This window comes from Hippocampus guttulatus, chromosome 3 (assembly GCF_054856545.1).
Source record: "Hippocampus guttulatus isolate MCC_2025c chromosome 3, RoL_Hgut_1.0, whole genome shotgun sequence".
NCBI lineage: Eukaryota > Metazoa > Chordata > Actinopteri > Syngnathiformes > Syngnathidae > Hippocampus > Hippocampus guttulatus.
This window is the reverse complement of record NC_141263.1, coordinates 23,899,455-23,920,000: the sequence shown is the minus strand read 5'-3', so window position 1 is coordinate 23,920,000 and position 20,546 is coordinate 23,899,455. Positions and strand designations below refer to the sequence as shown.

The following is a 20,546-nucleotide window of genomic DNA, read 5'->3' as shown; positions in this document are numbered from 1 at the left end:
AGCCATTCACAGGTTCGTGTGTACTTTCATGGCTTAATCTCTTTTAATCTCAAACAAAGTGCCCCACATAAAGATTGAAGATAAATAGAATTGTCATTGTATGGTGTGGGCTTATGAAAACAGAAAACACAAGCAGTAATTAAATAATAATAATAATAATAATCATAATCATAATGGGTAATGTATGCTTCTGGCTGGGTCAAAGTTCTCATGGCTGAAGGATTTTTCTATCCCTATAATGGGAGCTTCATGGGCTTGACATGAAATTGTGAATTGTATCGTTATCTTACGCCATCTAGTATGACAAGAGCAAGCAAGGTGTGTTGGTTTAATCATTTCCCATTCGTTTCATCTTCAGTTGTGGGACATGAACTTTTGTCCGCCACAGAAATATCAGAACAGGTCGGTTTTATTTGAAATGCTTACAGTTTGTTTGTTTGTTTGTAATATATAATATGAATATTGAAAGGTTTAGTAGATACCCGTGTGTGAAAGGGTATTACGCAGTTACTGGGTGTAGGGGTGTGACGGTTAACACCCAGCCCTCAATTCACAATTACATCACACACACAAGCCATTAGCGCTGACATCATCCAATGATCTGATGGCACGATGCTTTTGGGCTGTTATGAGTACTTGCAAAGTTGCAGACAGTATCTTACCTTGGCTGAATCTATGTTAAATTGGGGCTTAAAAAAAGCTTGTAAAAAGTTAACAAAATATGCATAGAAGCATATCAGCCGATGAGATACAGCTGATCAGATCGTTGCAAAGTCTAGCTTTGGGCTGTTTGTGTATAAAAGGAGGTTTGAGATTTACATTACAGAGAAGAGTCCCTCCAGATGTATGTGTGCTATGTGACTCCACTTCACGTCCGAGGCTGACGCTCAGTTGTTTCCCCCTAAACCCACCAGAAGCAGCTGTCCCTGAAATACTTCAAGATGGAAATTGGAATTAGTGGTAACTTCGACCGTTGCCATTTCATTTTGCGCGTGTCCATACAGGGTGTGTGAACAGCTAAACTGGCATGTTTGTTCCGTCTCGGCCCCTGTTTGATATATGAGCACGACTGTATGTGATGTTGGCACAGGCATCTATCTGTTTGTGTTTGTTTGGGGTTTGATAGACGCATGCCAGTACACATGGTCCTTTGCTGCAGGAGCAGGTTTCTAAACAGGCAAGTCTTTGCCATCTCATATGGAAGTCATTCTGCAAGGGTCACGCTCGTGGTCTTGTTTTTTTTTTTCCTCTTTGGTGTCTGCTTAATCAATGACTGCGCTGTCTTATGATATTTTTAACTTTGACATGACATCACCGCTCTGTGAGTTTTCTCATGGGAATCGAGCACTTGCATCCAAATAAGCACATTGCACATGTGTTGTGTGCCATATTATAGCTGCAGTGCATAACTTTTTTTGTTTGTTTTAAAAAGCCATATTCAATTCAGTAACACTGATCGTTGCATGCGCCATTCTGTTGCAAGTTCCAAGTACTTTATTAGCTCTATTTAATTAGGTCATGGATGTATTGAGTTGTACACTGTGAAACCATCTGAAGAACACATCTCAAAATAATGCTGTGGAAACATCTACTCATGACGTACAAATTGATTGTTAAAGTATAAATCGCCTTTGTCAGTGAAGTCACTTGGTTGAGCGGAAAAAATGAACACCAAGCAACAGCCTTTGGTGCTCCTTTGAGAACTAGCCCAAAATTATATGGTGAACCTCAGTCCGTGGCCTGGCTTACAGCATTTATCGATACACGTGTGCACTCAATCCCATGTCTACCATAACACGACGTTCATAAAAGCCTTAAAAACCCATGCTCAAGAATTTGAACAGGAATTCACCCATGATGGTTTGAAATAGCCATTTTGGGCGAATTTGAGATGTCACAGCATGCGAAATTTTAGCAAAGAGACTAATTTGTTAACATTTGGTCACACTGGCTCCTATGAGCCATGGCCACTGTGATTCACTGTCACCTCATAAACATTTTGGTGTCATGAGCCAAGAAGAATTTGTTTAGGGAAGAAGAAACATTTAAAAAGGAGGAAGTGTTTCATGTAAAAGCTATTGCGGTATTTTAAAAAAAAACGTGTAAACATTCATCACAGCGGAGTCAATTCACCATGATGAAAAAAAAAGATCAGTTCTCAACCAACAAAGCTGTTTTGTAGAAGGTCCTTCTAAGGATTTAGTGTGCTAAAGTTATCAAACTGATCAAAAACTTTAGAGTGTTTAATGGAAAGTCCATCCCAGAATTAAAAGATCAGTTGTTTTTAACCTAATCTGCTTTTTTTGATGATGATGACAACGGTTTATTTATTTATCTTTTGGGTCATAAACCATTTTCAAGTTGTATTTGTATGTCCGCTTTTTAGTAAGAATCCTTCCCAGTTGTGATTGTCAGTGTCCTCTGATTCTGATTGAAAGTCCTTGACACCTCACAGCTTTCAAATAAAGAGCAAGCGATGTAGTGTTTCATGTGAAGTGTTCATCATACAATTTTAAGGATGACTGTGATGCAAAGTCAAAGGTAGCCTTCTAAACGTTGTCCGCTGTTTCCATCATCATTAACACAAAGAGTCTGTTAACTCATTCAGTACCAGCCACTTCTAGACCAAGTCTAAAAAGACGTTTAAAAACGTCTTTGGGAGTGAATGAGTTATTGAGTGGCCAATCAATTCTGAAAACCACCGAAGCGTGTTTTGGGAGGAGTATGTGTGATTAGTTTGTCACTAAAACCAGCATTGGCAGACTCTGGGCACACGCATGCACGGGTGAGCGCGCTCACGCGCACGTACAGCTGCTGTATAGCCATACTGAGCACATATGAAGGAAGCAAAAGCCTCGTGTGTTCACGGCCAACCTATCCAAGAAGTCGCCTCGCTGTCGCCTCCTTTCCGACCCTTTCAGACTGCCGCATCATTCTGTCTCGCCGGCTGACGCGTGTCACATGTTGCTGAGGCTGATTCAGTGTCTTCCTGTTTCCTCCCACTTCATAGATCCACCGCGACGGTGAGCCGTCCTTACAGCAGCCACTCGACGCTCAACACTCAGGTAAGACTAACTTCCTTGATGTTTTTTTGTGTTGTTTTGTGACTTTAAACTGATTATATACAGCAATGGTTGCTTGTTTAACTTCCTTGTTTGATACTCCCTTTGTCTTCTCGATCTTTGCTTGTGCTGATAGCTAATTGGCCCTGTGACTTTCCACATGTTCAAATGACACCGACCACAAGTGACAGACACACTGACTGTGAAGCCTCGGGCTGCTTTGTCTTGCGAAGAATGAGTCACGTGTCTCTCCCCTCTCCCCCCACATGCCTTTCTCCATGACATTTATTTTCCCACACACTTGCATGTCATTTCTTTTGAGCGAGAGCACAAGTAATGCCAATACAACAGTTTTTTTAAGCATAAACTCCATTTGTGTTGGTCTTTGCACCTTGAATCCCGTGAAGTCAAGCCATTCATGAAACCTATTGTGAATAGGTAAAATTTGCCGATATTAGAGCTGTTCCAACTGTGCGACCCTTGGCCTCGTTGAGGCAGTGTAGTGCACACACAAAGAAAGCAGTGATGGAACGTCATTAATAAAACACCTTTTTTCACTGAGTAGAGGAAGAAAATACAGTTTGCCTGCGAGTATTGTTGTCTGTCTGTGTATGTTGCTTCATTGTTTGTGCATGAATGTTTATTTATGGGAACTGGCTCTAGTTCTGTTAGCCTAGCAATGAGTGTTAGCAATAAGCTTGTGATGTTTGTAAACCTAAGTATGGACTGTACTAAAACTATATTTTAGTATAGTTTGGCTTTGCTTAGTTTATTTGGGCATTAACACTGAAGATATGTATGTCAGTATGTAGAAATACGAGCCCAAAAAGGAGTAGGCTGAAGCTGATGCAGACCTCACCATACATAATGCTGTGTACCAGGGGTATCCAATCTTTTTCCATTGAGAAGCAAATATTTACATGGAAAAACAAAAATATTGTATGCAGTAGAAATAAAAAAAAAATTATGTTCATGTTTGCAACTTAACCTGGAGCTACTTAGCTCCAAACTCATCCGACAGGGTCAACGCTGTTACTCCAGTTATTCCCGCTTTGCTCAAAGCGTATTTTGTTGGAAAGCTTGCAGCCATGGCAAGACCTTCAGTGAAGAGACAACAACTTGACACAACAGATCAGTGTTGTCAATTGCAAGTAGAAGTGATGCTGAGTCATCAAGATCCTCCATGCTCTCTGTAGTCGAGTCTGCCACAGCATTTCAAGCTCAGGCTACAAAACACACACACACACACACACACACACACACACACACACACACACACACACACACACACACACACACACACACACACACACACACTGTTTTCATAAAATATCAGCACATATCTCAGAATGTCCAGCATGAACTTTTTACACCTTATACGGTGGTGTCAAGGAGAGCAGCTGATATACCCGCTCCAGGCAGTCCTAATTAGCTGACCTCCAATTGACTTATCCGTGGTGTTTGCTTGTTAGCGTCCCTCCAAAGCTCCTGGAGAGTCGCAGCCCAATGATGCTGGATATTTTTTGCTCGTGTTTGACAAGGTGAAGTTCAGGGTTGAGCTTTTGATCCAAAAGATGCATGCCTTTTACTTATTCACCCGTCCACCCACTACACTTTTACTTTTGAAGCTAAGGGATTGTGCATGCGTCAAATGGAGCCAGGTGGGCTCCTTTCAGCCAGATACTTAAAAGTGTGTGCATGTAGTTTGCCAGCTAATGAGCATGATACTACACTGCTCAGCAGTCAGCCAATAAAGTCCAGCTCGGCAGCGTATCAGCGCCTCTATTTGTACTTTGCTGTTGGCACCTCCTGCCGTCATAGCAATACACGGATGGTGTTTGCCAACTTGGGCCCCCGAGAGACATCTCTCAGCTAGCTATGAACTGGTCCCAGACAGGATGGATTTCCAAGAGCAGCAGTCACAAAACGCCACTGTATGGCGAGGGATCCTGGTTAAAGTAGGCCAGTTTAAACTCAAGAGAAAGTTTGGCCGTAGAAGGAGCCGCCTCAATGCACGAGTGCTCCAGTTCATTACATAGTTAGGTCAAGCGCATTGGGTGCAGTATGGTGTAGATTAAGCACTCTGTAAGTGCACCACATTGACCGTTTTGATTAATTTGGATTTTTCATTTGTTGGACTGTGACTTGTTTTTTGTGAAAAGGGCAATGATTAACCATTGAAGTCTATCCGAAAGACATTCATTGTCGTCAATACAAATAGCAAATCAGGATGTAGGGTACTAGTCCAAATTCTAAAAAGCACACCGAATTTTGGGAGAAGATGTAAGCAATCCGAGCCAAGATTCAAACTGTTTTCCTTTAAGGGCAGGATGCTGGCTGCTTGCTCCTCCGTGCTGCTCTGACTGTAGTATATCCCAGCTGGCTATGCCTGATAGACGGGTTGCATCCTGACTGGTCGCCAGTCTCCCAGAATACTCTGGAGAAAAAAAAATGTTGCAGGCAACAGTTTCTCACAGTGGAACTGTTGTTTTTTTCTGGAGTATTTGGCCTACTCTAAAAAGTTTGTCAATACAACTTTGACCTTGGCATGGGACTGGATTTATTTCATCTTCTGTTTGAAATATTGGCCATTATTTTAGGAGGGGTCCTGAGTACCATTGACTCCATTCCTTACAGTACACCCACAACCATTAGCTTTTATGCTGACTCTACAAAAAGTAGCGTTGTTGTTGTTGTTGTATAAAACCCCCCCATAAAAGTGTGGGCCTTCTTTTTGGGGTCGATGTGGACTCCTTAGGTACTCAAAAGTGTGTCCATAGCCACTAGCTTCCCCACTGACTCTTGTTATCATGGAATGTTTTGCTCAGATTTAACTTTTGTCGTCCTCCAAGAATAACCGGCTGGGGTACCCAAGAGAGGGAAATAAATGAAGACTTTATCTGCAATCTGTGTCTGTCGGGAGAAAACACTTAAGGTAGCGACTCAGGGTATGAAAATGTGCAGGTGAAATGGAATGAGGGCGCTATGTGATAGGAAGGCCCGATGGCTGCTTTATCTCCTCCGTTATTTCTCACCACATTCATTTCCGTGGAAGTGGATGATTTGTTGGAATCATATCTCCTCTGTATTTTTTTTCTCTTCTCTGGCAACATACATTTTCTTGCTGACTTTTCTGTGGCCTTTTTTTTTTTTAAACTGGCGATGTCCAACACCTCTGAAGTTGTTGTGAAAGAGCAATTCATGCTGGTCATGAGCTGTCACACTTGAAATGTGTCTTGAATACAAACCCGCCTCGTCGGGTTGCATCCCCCGCGAGACTCAACTCGGATTTGCTGATGTCTCTCGCAGATGTGCCTTGAAACATAAACATTTCTGTGTCGTTCCAATTGTTCGTTTGACCTCAGTCGCAGTGGGAGTAAGGGGGGGGGGGGACAATCCCCCGCTTAAAGGGGGACGTCTTGCTTTAAGAAATGCAAATATGTGCCACGCTGGGTTGCGTGTTTTAGTCAAACGGAGATAAACCAACCATACTGTAAAAAGCTCCACTTGACATTGACGCTTTTACTCAAAGGCTGCATTAACTCAGCATGTATTCATGCTCAATTGAGATTTAGGCCACTTGTGCCATATCATTAATTGCAGCGTGAAATTTAATAGCCATGTCTATCATGAGTAAACCCACACACACCAAAATGCCTTAAAAGACACCGAAAGTCTGCTATTAAATATCAGCCATGAATGTGAGAAAGATGGGCGCTGGGTGAAATTTTAAACATTATGGTTTTCATCGTGTGCACGAAGCAATACGGTGAGGTTTGACAACTCGCACTGGAAGAAAAATTCAGCTCCCTGAAACAAGTTTCGCTCAGAAATGGGTTAGTGTTAGTTTGGCCAAATCTGACCAAAAGTCTCAGATTCCATGGTTTGAAAAGACACATTTTGGCTGGACGTGGCAATTTTCCAGTCGTTTTGGCCCTTTCCAGGTGTCCTTAAAAATATCTTAAACTACTCACTGATAGTTTCTCCACCACTCAATAGTCTCTCACTCTCACTCTCTCACACATCAATGCCTTATAGACCTCACCTTCCAGAATTTGGAAACACACAGCAACATTTTGATCTGAACGAACATTCAATAACTACAGGACCACTGCAAACTATCAACACGATCCATTAACGCATAGTTTGTTATTCTTAACTTTATTATTTTGTTATTTTACCATGAATATTTATTGGATTGAACCGTGCAAATCCAGCCTGCATGATCATGTAACATTAAACTATTGAGCTAATCCCTGATTTGTCACCTGTTGTGTGCGTGTTTGGGATGACGTGTGTGTGTGTGTGTGTGAGTGTGTGTGTGTGTGTGTGTGTGTGTGTGTGTGTGAGTGTGAGAGAGACAGCTGACAAAACTTGCACTAGCCTGCAAGGTTTAGTGGACAGGTGTGAGAGTGGACACACACACACACACACACACACACACACACACACACACACACACGAGCAATTGCAATGCTGCCTTCACATGAATAACAAAAGGTTAAGTCAACTGTCAGAGTCTTGAGTCGCTTTAGTGTTGCGTATGGATATCGTAAAGTGAGGCAACGAGTCAGACAAAGCCTCTGGATTATCTCCGGCCACATACCTCTGAATCACTTTCATGAGAATTAATATTCCGAATAGCACAGTAGCTAATGATGAACAATTCTTTTTAGGCAATCTGTGTATGATGTAAGTATTCTTAGCACTTCACCCTTTTCCACCTTTTTGCGTAAAACATTTTTTGGATTGATTTTATGAAACATAATTTACTAGACCGCAGAATTTTGTTTTTTTCATTATATGTTTGTCATAATCATCATCTTGCAAGAAATAAAAGTGATGGATCTGTATACAATGTGGGGTTCACTTTATGAGTGACCAAAAAATATCATATTCCTCTGTGTCCCATTTAATACGGGTCAAACCATTGCCAGATTATTTGACATGCCTCCTCAATGTCAGGGATTATTTATATATACCTGCTTTTCCAATTGAAGTACAATGAAAATGTTCTTTGCTGAGATATGTTCAAAGGTGGTGGGATTAGCCACAAAATGGCCGCCGTCCCGCGAGAGCCGTTTTGTGAAACCGTGAGCTTGACTACATGCTTGATTTTCCCTTTCAAAGGAAAACGATTGCTAATTATTCAACTACAGCGACTTTTTCTTCCTAATAAAGTCCCTCAGCAGTAGTAGCGCAGTTGATTTTCTTGGCTGCAGGATTCGTACGTGTCTGACGGTTACTGAGAGGATTGACCAGTGATTCTAGCCCCCCATGGTGGGATTTTCCTCCTTCCTTGGAGCAGCTGACTTCGGGTCAACTGCAGTCTATCAGTCCGACAAATGTTGTTCTTAACACTCTTATCTTCTGTGGAACGTAAAGCCGCGCATGCTTGAGCACATGCCTTAACTGAGACCGGTGAGCCAAATTCCTCTGGGTGCTCCTCGGTCCTTAGAGTCATTGCTTCCTATCAAACACATGTCAAAAGTAGATTAAAGTGTACCTCTGGTGGTCTGACCAAAATATATGTGGTTTATTTAGAAAAACTACATCTAAGATTGTTTTTGTCTATACCGGTTGCATTAAATAAAGCAAGCTCTTACTATAGTTTGCGGAACCTATTTGTCGAGACGCCATGACATCTCATGTGCGCAGCCATACTTGCCTACAAGAAGCGGATCAGGGTCGATACTGACGGAAGGTCCGTCAATTTGTCACTGAAGATGCCTGTTTTGCTGACTTTGTTTCACATGAGCCCGGTGCTGCAAGCGCATGCATAATAATCAGTCGCCGCTCGCAAAAGCCTGTTTGTGATGCGGGTCAGGATACATCCGCTTAATTTATTTATATTTGTCTGGATGCCACGTTTCATGGCCATCTAACCGACTGGGTGTATCCCGGACATCTCGATGTCAAATGAGGAAGCGGACGGCGCTGTGACTCGCGGCCTGCCTGGCAATGGACTTAAAAAAAAAAATGTTTGAGAAGACTGTTGCTATGACTGCTTATTTTGGTCACCTACCGAGAATTAAAAATAAAAATTATTTTCATCTCTAGCCAAGCGACCTGGCAACTCATTAGCCACCGGTGGGTGCAAGGGAAGGCCAAACCAATGACTTGACATCACAAGAAGGCGCCGTGCATCAAAATTAAGCAGGGTGATTATTTTGGCAAATACAAGAGCAGACACAAAAAGGAGAACACCAGATAATTATCAAACTTTACTGTATTGCTGCTTCCCCATCAAGACCTCAAAAAGGTATACTTTAACCATTGTTAATATTGAAACAACTTGTTCCACTTGTGTTGTTTATCATAGAAGAAAGATGTTGTATTATTGCCATAGTCAATTTATTCTTCTGAGCAGTCAGAACAGGACATGTAACACTTGGAACTGGAAAATGTATATATTTTCATCACATTTTTCCTTTTTGCCATCAGAGGTGTACCCTTTTATTGTGTCCTCACAAAAACAACAATACAAAAAGCATTAAAAAAAATTGCAGCATGTCTTCATCATGTTGTCCAAGCAGCCAGAGCAGTAAGATGCATGTACAACTTACGCATTGCAAAAAATTCATGACTCGGTTTTGTGGTCGTCATCATGTCATATGTTTTTTTTTTGTTCTGTGTCAGAACAGTTTTTACATTTTAATATAACCGCTTGTATATTTAATGTGCAACCTTTGATGGTGAGTGACTGAGTCAATTTTCCAGTGTGCATTTGTCTTTATTGTTGAGTAATTGTCAGTTGAGTCAGATTATACTGAGCAGCCAGGGCAGTGATGTGTTCAGTGGTTTAAAAATAAAAACCTCTCAAAACAATAACAAAAAACTTGCTCAAGAATCTCGAGTCTTTCAAGGCATATTTTTCCTGAAAATATTCCTTCAACGTTGACTTTGGAGGAACCGCATGCCTTTAACCTCTCCACTGTGTGTCAATGAGACATCCCCATTTGTTTCCACAGGTAGAGAGATCCTCACGGCGTGTAACACACACACACACACACACACACACACACACACACACACACACACACACACACACACACACACACACACACACACACACACACACACACATGCGTGCGCAACCAAACAGTTCTTCTCAGGGCTGAAAAATGTTCTGTGGGAGGACAAAGAATAACTTCCTCTCTCGCAGAAATGATGCAAAATGAAAACATGATGTCATCCATTTTGTCCTGAACACTGGCTAAAGAAAGCTCGCTGTTGGGGCTTCTTCCTCTTCCTTTTTTCCCTTAAATGTACAAAAGCTGTTGCTCTTAATACTTGTATGATGATGGATATAATACGTGTTCTAAAATAATGAATGGAAATGCACAATTATATTAATATCATTTTTGCCATTCAGTATTAAGTTAAATATGGCAGGTCAAACAAGGCTGCTTTTATTTGTTAATTTATGAATAGAAAATAGCTTGTTTTTTTTTAGTCTAGAAAGACCATTTTTTATGATTAAAAACAAGTGTTTTAAGACAAGATGAACTTGTTTTTTCCTAATAACTTTTATCATCAATATTACTGTTAAAAAAGGGTTTTGATTTTTATATTGAGGCAATGTCGTCGGTTTCTGAATGTAACTAAAAAAGTTACTTCTAATCTAATTTACATGTAATTCCTTCTTAAATGAAGTAATCATTAAAGTAACAAAGTTACATTTGAAGTCAAGTGATCAGTCGTTACTTTTGGTTATGGACACTGGTTATGACAAACGACTTGTCAGATGGCGGCAAAAGGAAAACACTGACAATGTGAAAGGGGCTTCAATTCACACAGTAATGTTTTATTTATTTTTTACCTTCACACTTAAGATGAGAAAACCGTAAGCAGGTTTCTCACAAGTTTGCAGTCTGACAAATTTGCAGGTTGACTTCAACTACAGAGTCACAGTCCAAAGCAGATTTGGCGATTAGAAGGGGCCTTGAAAAACAGAGTTTCTGCTGAATTGGATGACTTCGATTAAGCCCCCTTAAGTGCAGTAACAAAGCGGACTGACGGTGCAAAAGGAGCCTAAAAACCTTCACACATTGGATCAGAATTTTTGTAAGCCCCTTTCATAGACATCCAGATGACTGACCGTGTCAAAGAGGCTGATAAGTTTTCCTTAACAAGAGCTTTTTGAAGCCCGTTTTCCATAGTTTCCAAAAAAAAAACGGTGCACAGGAGTGTTTAGGTTCATGTGCCTTTCACTCAAAAACCCAGCAAAGAGAGCGCATTGCTTTTTGTCCCTGCACTTTGAGCCAGATTCCCCATGTTGACTTTAAATCCAGCATGCCACCATTTTCTGCGTGGAAAAAGATGACTTTGATCGTGTCAACGGGGTCTTTAAAACAGTCTTAATTTTGACTTCTCCTTTCCCAGCCTTTCCTTGTTTAAATCCCCTCTCACACAGTTTTTATAGCAAAATTTGGCGCAGCAGAGATGTCGCACTTTCACCGACTTTAACCAGGAAATGTGACCTGTCGATAACGTTCACACATACATCAGTGTGACAATGGGCTAAGACGCACAAATGGTAGTTGTTTTCACTCACGCTTAACAACAGCAAGTTTTTTTTTTTTGGATCAAAGACAGTCAGCCATTTAACCAATTGGTCTTTTCACACCATCTCACATTTCAAGAACTCATTTCACCCTCCTGCGTAACAGACTTGCTTATTGTATTCTGCTTATTGTATTGTATTATTGTATTCTCAGTAACTTCCTTATCTCCCAGATCTTCCATTTTGACCATTCATTCACATTGTAAGTTGTTGTGTCTTTTCAGGGTCCTCGCGGTCATCAACGTTGCCCGCTTTGTCCAGCAGGACGCACAGCAGCAATAGTTGCTCCTCGACCATTCACAAAGACTCGGCCAGCGACATCGAGAGCTTGCTGAGCGCCGAGGTGGGGTATGACAGCGTCTTCATCAAGGTTTGACCCACTACAGTCGAAAACATAACACCTGCATGTGTAAAAAGATATTTAAAAAAAAAATCAAATGTTGAGTGCAATATGGTCTAAATACAAGAAAAAATTGTCAAAAATGATGAAAGATTTGATAGCAAAAAAAAAAAAGAAATGGTCTTTATAGTAATACAGTATGTTCTATGTATCTCCATTAGTCTGAATGTGGCAGTTGGATTATCACCTTTATGGAATATGAGTTAAGCAGCAAAATCCACCTGTTCTTAGCCAGCTCACAGTGCAGCCATTTTGCCAATTTCTGTCAACTGAAAATGACATTGAAAGTTGCTCAGGGCACATTTTTATTTCATTAATGAAAAAGTGTTTTCAAATTTATTTTAAATTGCTAATTTTTGTTCACGACATTAACCTTGGTCTGAAAACAAACTAAGTAGGAAATGGGCACAACGTGTTGCCATGGCACCCGATCGAGATGCGAGTTACCGACGTACGACCGGCCTGCGGACTCCCCGGCAAGTCAGAGTGCGCTTAGAACTTTTGCCAGTCGTGGTGTCCCAACGATAACAACATTAAGTCCTAAACCCGGAGTTGATTCCTTCTTAAAGCGTCGTTGGCAGGTCACGTGGCTCGCCTGAATGAACCCCCGCGGTCACATGATCACTGACTTCCCAGAGGAAGTAGGGCGGGCTGGCACAAAGCCTACCTTTCACTACTAGCTCTCCTGACAGAAGTGTCTCTGTGACAGGCTTCTTGTGCCGCAGCTGGTGGGACAATAGGCCACAGTGAGAAAGCTCACACCTTTAAATGACCTCTTAATAGACTGCTTGTATGTGTGCGTGAGCGAGTGTGTGTCTCTGCATGCATCATTTCCCATCACACCAAATATTATTCAGAAGTGCTCAAAACAGTCATGTTCACGGAGTGATGTGGTATGACCGTGGCCCACTAGTGCCACCACACAGCCGAAATCTAGTAGTAGTAAGCAAATGGACACCTCTGTAGGAAAAATAAGATGTGAAAATTGGGAAACGTGTAAGAATATCCGCGAAAATAAAGTTGTATCCATTCCAATCCAATCCGAAATAAGAATATTTCCTTGTGGCTCAAGCATTGGTAGAAAATAGTAAAATCAATCATCAAAAATAAGGGAAAAATGGTATAGAAAACTCAAATTGATGAGAAATTAGTGAAAATGTAATACTAATTTTAATTAGATTTTGTTATACTCATCATCCCTACAGGGGAAATGCACTTTCCACTCTGCTTTCTGGCAAATTGTTAAATAAGTGAAAGTTGCTAAAAAAACCCCACAGAATATGACGGCGAAAATTGTTCGATTGAAAATTGTAAAGAATTGTGATCATTTGTCAAATATTGTAAAAATAAGTGAGAGGTAAAAAGAAAAAGTGAAAAAACATAAGCATTTAAAAAAATAATTTCAACTATTTTTGTTTTGGGTGAGGGGAAATAGAATATACTCAGAAATGAGTCCAGATGTCAAAAAACGGTAAATTACTATAAACGCTCAAAGATATGGGTGAAAAATTCAATCTGTACTTGTGTAAATCATTGAAAATAATTTATAAATGTGTGATAATTGTTAGAAAAATTATGAAAAAAACCTCAATAAAATTGTCTTATATGTTATATAGTATTTTACAGACATATGATTCTTCTCGTAAGCGCCGCTTGCTTGGATAAGCGTGCTTTGATGTCGTCATCAAAATAACACTATAATACTTGATAATTCTAATAACACAAAAACAAAATAAGTCATTTCACAAAAACAAAATAACTGTCATTTCACCTCACTTGTTACAGAATGACGAGCGAGTGACGTGCGGCGACAGCACCAGTGAGGTGTCCATCTCCTGCTCCTCGACGGACGACACGGCCAGCGTTGGGCCGTCCAGCTCCAGCCCAGAAGGCAGCCAGGGCCTGGGCAGCAGCGGCTGGAGCCCCGAGGAAGGCCTCCACCCGGGGGCCTCTGTTGCTGCCACAGACGGAGGAGGAGGTGTCGCTGGGGACGCCGAGGAGGAGGCCAAAGACAGAGTTGCCGAGGTGCCGCGGCGCTGTCTTTTGCGCAGCAGCCTGCGCTCCCTCTCGCCTCTTCGCCGGCACAGTTGGGGACCTGGGAAGAACAACGGAGGAGGCCCTGCGATGAACCAGAGGAGGTAAACACAAGTAGATGGTGTAGAGAGATGTCGGTACACCGGTTGGTAGTTACATGGTGCAGAAAGATGGTAATGTTTGCATATTTTTGCTTTTGTTCATATATTATCCACGAGCATGAACGGCTGCAATGAAGTCGGCTTGCCTTCAACACATCAGCCGCTTGTTGCAGCCGCTGTTATTTGAGCATGACACCTGCTCGCTGGTGTCCCTCGGTGTCGGCATCTGCGTAGTAGTCGTGACATTCAGACATGGAGCGGAACTTGCATACCACCTGACACGCGCCAGTGATTGCAGACAGCCGGATATTTATTTGTTCTGTTTATGCAGAAGTCGTGACGGTTGACTAACTCATACGCCAAGGTTCTAGGGGAGCATACATACAAAAACATAGTCATCAAAAAGCGAGTGAGGAATGCATTGTAAATAAAACGTTAAAATTAAAATTGAAGTGAAAATGGGCAATGAAAAATTCTGAAAAAAACCCCACTATAAACTGAGTAAAAATGGTCAGCAACCAGTGAAGAAAATTGTGCAAAAGAGTGACATTGTAAAAAAAAAAAGTAAAGACAAATCTGGAAATTGTCAGTTGTGATCAAAGGGTGAATTAAAATTATGGCAAGAATTAGTGATTACCAAAAAATATTTTGAAAAAAAAGTCTGAAAAAGTATGAGTTATCAAAAAAAACAAACAACCTAAAGTTTCAAGAATGAGTAAGGCCATAAAATAATTTGCACTAAAATTGTAAACGAAAGAAAAAGAGTGAAAATTGAAAAAGAAATGTGTAAAAATACTCAGAAAATTACATCAAATAAGGTAAGAAAATGGGGAAGAAAAAAAGTGAACAGTGTAAAGGGGGGAGAAATGGGGTGAAGTTGATCTTTCACTTCCTATCTGTCTCATCCTTCACCTCTCAGCTGCAAAAGGAGACTGACACTTCACAGGAGAAGGTACATCTCATTGTATTGGTTCCTTTTGTGTGACGAGTTGTTCAGGTAGCTGCATATAGCCTCCCTAGAGAGCTACTACTAAGTAGTAGTAGTAGTCTCGCACATACACTTTTTTCCTCTGCATTTTGGTGTTTCCCCGCAGGCGACTCTCCTGCTCCGAAAATGTGCTCTTTGCTGCTCAGAACGCTGCTAAAAAACACACACACACCTGAGAATGTGAAGCGTTTGTGGTCTGAGTGTAGCATTTTGCAGCAAATTAAACTCTTAAATGGTCACGCATGAAACAGAATAGATGTCCTGGTGATTGTTAATGTAAGGTGTTAGTATCGAAACATGCTGTGGTGATATCAGGAATCTAGATCTGAAAAAAAGCTCACAAAAGAATGAAGATCAAAAATGGGAAACAAAAAAAGGCACACTAGTGAAAGCCGTTTGAATATTCTGTGAAAATATCCCCCAAAATAGGTGAACACTGTCAGGAAGTATTAAACTAAAACAAAAACGTTTGAAGAAGTTTGTTTTTTCAAAAAAAAACCCCAAACATTAATATTGAAGAAAACAAAAAGTATCGATCAACTTTGAAAAAATAATAACTTTATAAGTATTGTTTGTTAGTTTTTTGTGAGTAACCGCAAAGATTCGAGGGTGCATCACTTTGCCAAAAAATTAAATAAAATGACAACGCCACTGCCACCTACTGCTTTGGATGTGCAATTTCACTTTATTCTTTTATGGCAAAAAAAAAAGCCTGTACCCTGAAAACTTATTCAGTTCCCCCGCCCCGAAAGCATGCTAAAAAAAATATTCAGAGAGGGATCTAAAACTGGCGTGGACATATATAACATAACAGAATGCACATAAAGGTCTTAAGGATCTGTGCCCGACATTGAACAGCAATTGGGCCATTTTGGACAACTTCCAGACTCATATTTCGATAAATTCCCCCAAATGAGCCCACTTGAACGCAGGTGTTCTAGGCAAGGCTAAATTACATAACATTTTTTTCCCAAGCCAACCAACGTAGGCAACATGCAGCATGATTTTCTTTCCATTTGTCGTTGTCGCGGGCGCCCCGTGTCTGCATTCGCGTCTCGTCACTCATCCCGTCCATCAGTCAGTCAGCGGCTTGTGTTAGCAGCTGCTGCTCTGATTCATGTTGGCAGACGACCTCGGGGCTCGGCAAAGCGCTGTGTGATAATAATGTCAGGAAGCAGGCCTCAGCGTGACGGATACGTTTGCGGCCGACTCCCCGAGGATAGGTGAGCGCTTATCTGGTCTCTGACAATCCGCGAAGTCATGGCCACTTTTGCTCCACTTGAGGTTAATTATGTTCCGATGTGACGGGCCGATGATTTGCTGGATAATGGGGTGCCATGCAAAACCTCAGGACTGGAAGGAAGATAAGGGATATTTGTCAGCGCTGCAGCCGGCCGGGGTAGCTCATCCTGAAATGTAGCCACGGGTTTTTCCTCCCTGTGATTGCTGCTGTTGGATTTTCTTATTCAGAGGCCCTTGTTTGCATTGGAAATCCTGTTAAAATAATCAGGATCAGCTTGAGTGACCACTGATATCAGAAGCTCGAGCGTGTTCCAAAAGAAATGCAATTGCAGTACAGTAATAGCGGGAATTCCATGACATTTCCTTTTGCTCCGTTATGGTTCTCGTTTCTCTTAAGTGAAATGAGACCAGGCCGTAATATTCTTGCTTTGTGTCCGCACAGCTACAGCCTGGAGGGCCTGAGTGGCAGCCAAGAGGAGGCACGGCGCCCGGCCGGTCAAGGCCCCCGCATTCTGGAACCTTCCAGAATGCTGCAGCATGACATGGATGAGCGCGGCTCCCTCGTGTCGCTCACGGAGGAGCAGGAGGAAACGGGGCCGCCATGCGGCTTGGAAAAGCAGGTCAGCGTTCATAAACGCACCCGCGTTTGTCACATTTGTCATTTTACTTTTTACCCGTCACACCCTCGGCTCTCCTGTCGCCACAGAGGTCGAGGCGCTATCGTCCGTTGAGGAACAGCTGCCCCCCGATTACCCTGCCCCTCACCAAGTCTGTGTCCATGCTCGCTATCAGCCACAGAGACATTGATGGTAAGTGGCTGAATTCAAATCAGGCAATACAAAAATAAGGTGAAAACTGTCAAAATCAAACATTTGAGATGACAGCAGTCACTACCGTGGACAGCCTATCATGTTTTTGGTGCGTGAAAGGTTTCATTCGGGCAGGGGCCCCTTAAGAAATGCTTTCTAAATATGAAATATGTCATGAGCACCCACATGACAAAGAAGCAGTTGGTTGTGGTTGTTTTGTCATGGCTTGCTTTGATTCTTTTCCCACCTGCCCCACGCATCAGTTGTGGGACGTCTGCGCCGGAGGAGGCGGATTTCCTTCTCCTTCAGCCTTTCCCCCATCCTCACTAAATCAAAGTCTCACACCCTTTATGGCGACTCGTCCACTAGCGACGATGATGATAACTTCAGTAAGTATTTGAACGCACTAGGCCATAGGTGTCAGACTCAGGTCCTGGAGGGCCGCTGTCCTGCTTGTTTTCCAAGTCTCCCTGTTGCAACACACCTGATTCAAATGATCAGATCATCAGCAAGCTCTGCGGAAGCCTGACATTGAACCTGTTCATTTGAATCAGGTGTGTTGCAACAGGGAGACTTGGAAAACATGCGGGACAGCGGCCCTCCAGGACCTGAGTTTGACACCCCTGCACTAGGCGCTGTAGTCAAGGCCATCCAGATGCTTGATGTCACCCTTAGACACCCTCCAGCTCCTTGTGCGTCCAGCGGGGGTGGGCAAACTGTGGCCCGTGTGCCACTTATAGCCTGCTTTAATTAAGGCCACCTTGCAATTACATTATCAAGGGTAATGTAGTTTTTGTTGCAATTATTCATCTGATGCATGTATCTCATCCAATAATTTGTGAATTTATTGTAATCCATTTTACATGCACATTTAAACAGTTTTAGATTTATTCTAAATATTTTTTTGTTAAAAAAATTATTTACATATGTTTTATGCACATATGTAATTTTTTGGCCCCATTTTGTAAAATTCTTGTTTTTATCTTGTCTGACCAAAAACCAAATGTGACCCTTGAAGCACAAAAGTTTGCCCACCCTTGGCTTGGCATTGTGAAAATGATCATCCTTTTGTCAGTTGACATGGGACGAATTTAAAGAGGTTCTAGTGCACCAAATTGTGCCATTGTCCAGGCGAGATCGGCTGAGGCAGAAGGAGAGCTAAAATATACATGGAAAAATGAATAATGCATTTGAACACAAACAAAAAATGCCCCTCATGCTTTCTGCTGACTGTTTTGATAAGTCTCCTGGAAGTTAAGCAATCTAGTGTTTTTGTGGAGCTCAGCTAGATTGTCATCTTGATTTCCCCAAAGTTTGTCAGTTTGCATTTGGATTGATACAAGGCACTATAGATTGACTTTTCTTTTTTCCCACTGAGTGGATTATTTCTATTGGCCAAGGTGGCGGTTATCACGTTGTGATAGTCAAATGTATGACCAAGTATTTCAATGTAGGGGAAGGGCAGACAAATGTAGTTGACCTCATCTGTTACCTGGGCGCGCGCATTCTTTCATTGACTGGTCCTGTGTGAGTGAAAACTGGTTGGTTTTCTCCCCTATGCCCTTTCCTGTCGGTTTGATCACCACTTGTCGGAATGATTTTGTTTCAGTAGAGCCTGTGATATAAATTAGCGCATTTTTTGCACATTTTTGACCAGCTCTTATGCTTCACAGGTATGAGGTCCTTCTCTAGCACGTCTGGATCACTCGCATACAGGTCAGTGCAGCCCAAACCGCTACAGCGCTGACTTACTGTTTGTCACATGTGTGTTCTCATGTTTTTGTTGTTGTTGTTGTTGTTGTATTTGTTTTGTTTTTGTTTTGTTTTTGTTGCATAGCATATCGGAGGAGGAGCCTGGGCCGCTGCGGAGCGACGCTGAGACGACGGGCAAGGGTGGCACAAAAGTTAGCCGCACCTTTAGCTACCTCAAGAACAAGATGTACAAGAAGACGAAGGTGAGGCGACCCACCCAAATTTTTGTGTGATTCCTCCCAAAATTCTCCTCATGAACCAAATCCATTGCATTTGCTTTTTTTGAACGTATAGTTAGCCACAGGATGTTGTCATAGTTTAACACATCTGCTTCACTGTTCCAAGGTTGTGGTTTTGAATCTTGGTTCCTGCCTTTCTTTCTGGAGTTAATATGCATTCTCCAGCTTCCATTTTAGGTTAATTGGAGACTGATTTGTCCGTAGGTGGAGTGTGAATGGTTGTTGTTTACATACCTTGCCTGCGAATGAGTGATGACTCGTTCATGTTTAACCTGCTTCGCTCACCAAAAGTATTGTCATTGAAGCCTGGAAATGGTTTACAGGTGTGAATGCTTGTGAATGCGGCTTTTTCGAACTTGAACAAGATTATTGACCCGGTCCTCTCTCATCTTTACTTAGAAGATTAGTGACATGTCATTTCTTGAGTGCTGCAACTTTCTCTGTGCTTTCAAGACATGTGAGGATGTGGTTTAAAAAAAAACCTGCCATCTAATGTTTTTCTTCAAAGTGGTTGTACTCGTCAGCAACCTTTCTGTTCAAGACAGGTTTTGAAAAGGACATGACTGGAATTCGGGTTGTGACTGGGGTGACAGGATAGCTTTTCTTTCCGCCAGGTGTCACTTCAAAATCGTTTCACCAAAGCTATCAGGAGCCTGAACTACGGGAGACAAATTTAAAAAAAAGACAAAAACCCAAAACAATAAAAACATAGGGGCCGCGTTAACATTAAACTGATGTTAACTGCAAAATTTGCTTTGGGCTTCAAGCGCCCCTAGGCTGTGAGTTTGAGAGCCCTGCTCTAAATTGTCCATAGGCGTAAATGTACTTGTCAATGCCTGTTTTGTCTATATGTGCCCTGCAATTGACTGGCACCCAGTCCAGGTTGCATCCAGCTTCTGTTACCAAATGCCACCTGGGATAGACTCCAACTCATCCACCATTCTAATGGGGCCAAACTATAGAAATGGATGGATGCATAGCTGGTGACACAGGGGGTGAAGAGGAAGTAAAGCAGGAAGACATCTCCTCACACCTTACCTCCGTAATGTCTTTTTTAAAGGGACAGGCCACTTCACGAGGCCTTTGAGCCGCCATGTACAAACTGGCTTCTTACAGCCGTGGTGTCGTCACCGCGCCAACAGCAAAAGGCTCATTGCAGAAGTGTCAGCCTCACTTCCTTTTTGTCACTCGGCGCAATGGCGTCTTGCTGCTACTTCTTGTAGCCACTGTCGCCACTCAGCGATGTCATGCAGGAGGCTAACGCGGAGCCATGGCTTCTCGCTGAGGAGGTGGAAGGGCTGGCACCAGGTAGGCGGACTGTGTCCACGGTATCAGGGGCTGGGCGTCTGACCT

At 42.1% G+C, this 20,546-nt stretch overlaps 1 protein-coding gene across 7 annotated transcripts in view; it reads left to right on the top strand.

Annotated features, from left to right (window-relative positions):
• Positions 1 to 20,546, top strand: part of akap13a (A-kinase anchoring protein 13a) — an 87,524-nt gene that overhangs the window by 43,643 nt on the left and 23,335 nt on the right. For 4 of the 7 annotated variants that reach the window (XM_086107559.1, XM_086107556.1, XM_086107557.1 and 1 more), the window contains exons 10-18: positions 3,011 to 3,065; positions 11,853 to 11,998; positions 13,814 to 14,166; positions 15,083 to 15,115; positions 16,836 to 17,013; positions 17,100 to 17,202; positions 17,466 to 17,591; positions 18,876 to 18,918; positions 19,040 to 19,157. In XM_086107559.1, coding sequence (XP_085963685.1) covers positions 3,011 to 3,065; positions 11,853 to 11,998; positions 13,814 to 14,166; positions 15,083 to 15,115; positions 16,836 to 17,013; positions 17,100 to 17,202; positions 17,466 to 17,591; positions 18,876 to 18,918; positions 19,040 to 19,157 — 1,155 coding nt within the window. The remainder of the gene's footprint in view (positions 1 to 3,010; positions 3,066 to 11,852; positions 11,999 to 13,813; positions 14,167 to 15,082; positions 15,116 to 16,835; positions 17,014 to 17,099; positions 17,203 to 17,465; positions 17,592 to 18,875; positions 18,919 to 19,039; positions 19,158 to 20,546) is intronic. The other 3 variants (XM_086107560.1, XM_086107561.1, XM_086107562.1) reach the window with 3 other exon arrangements.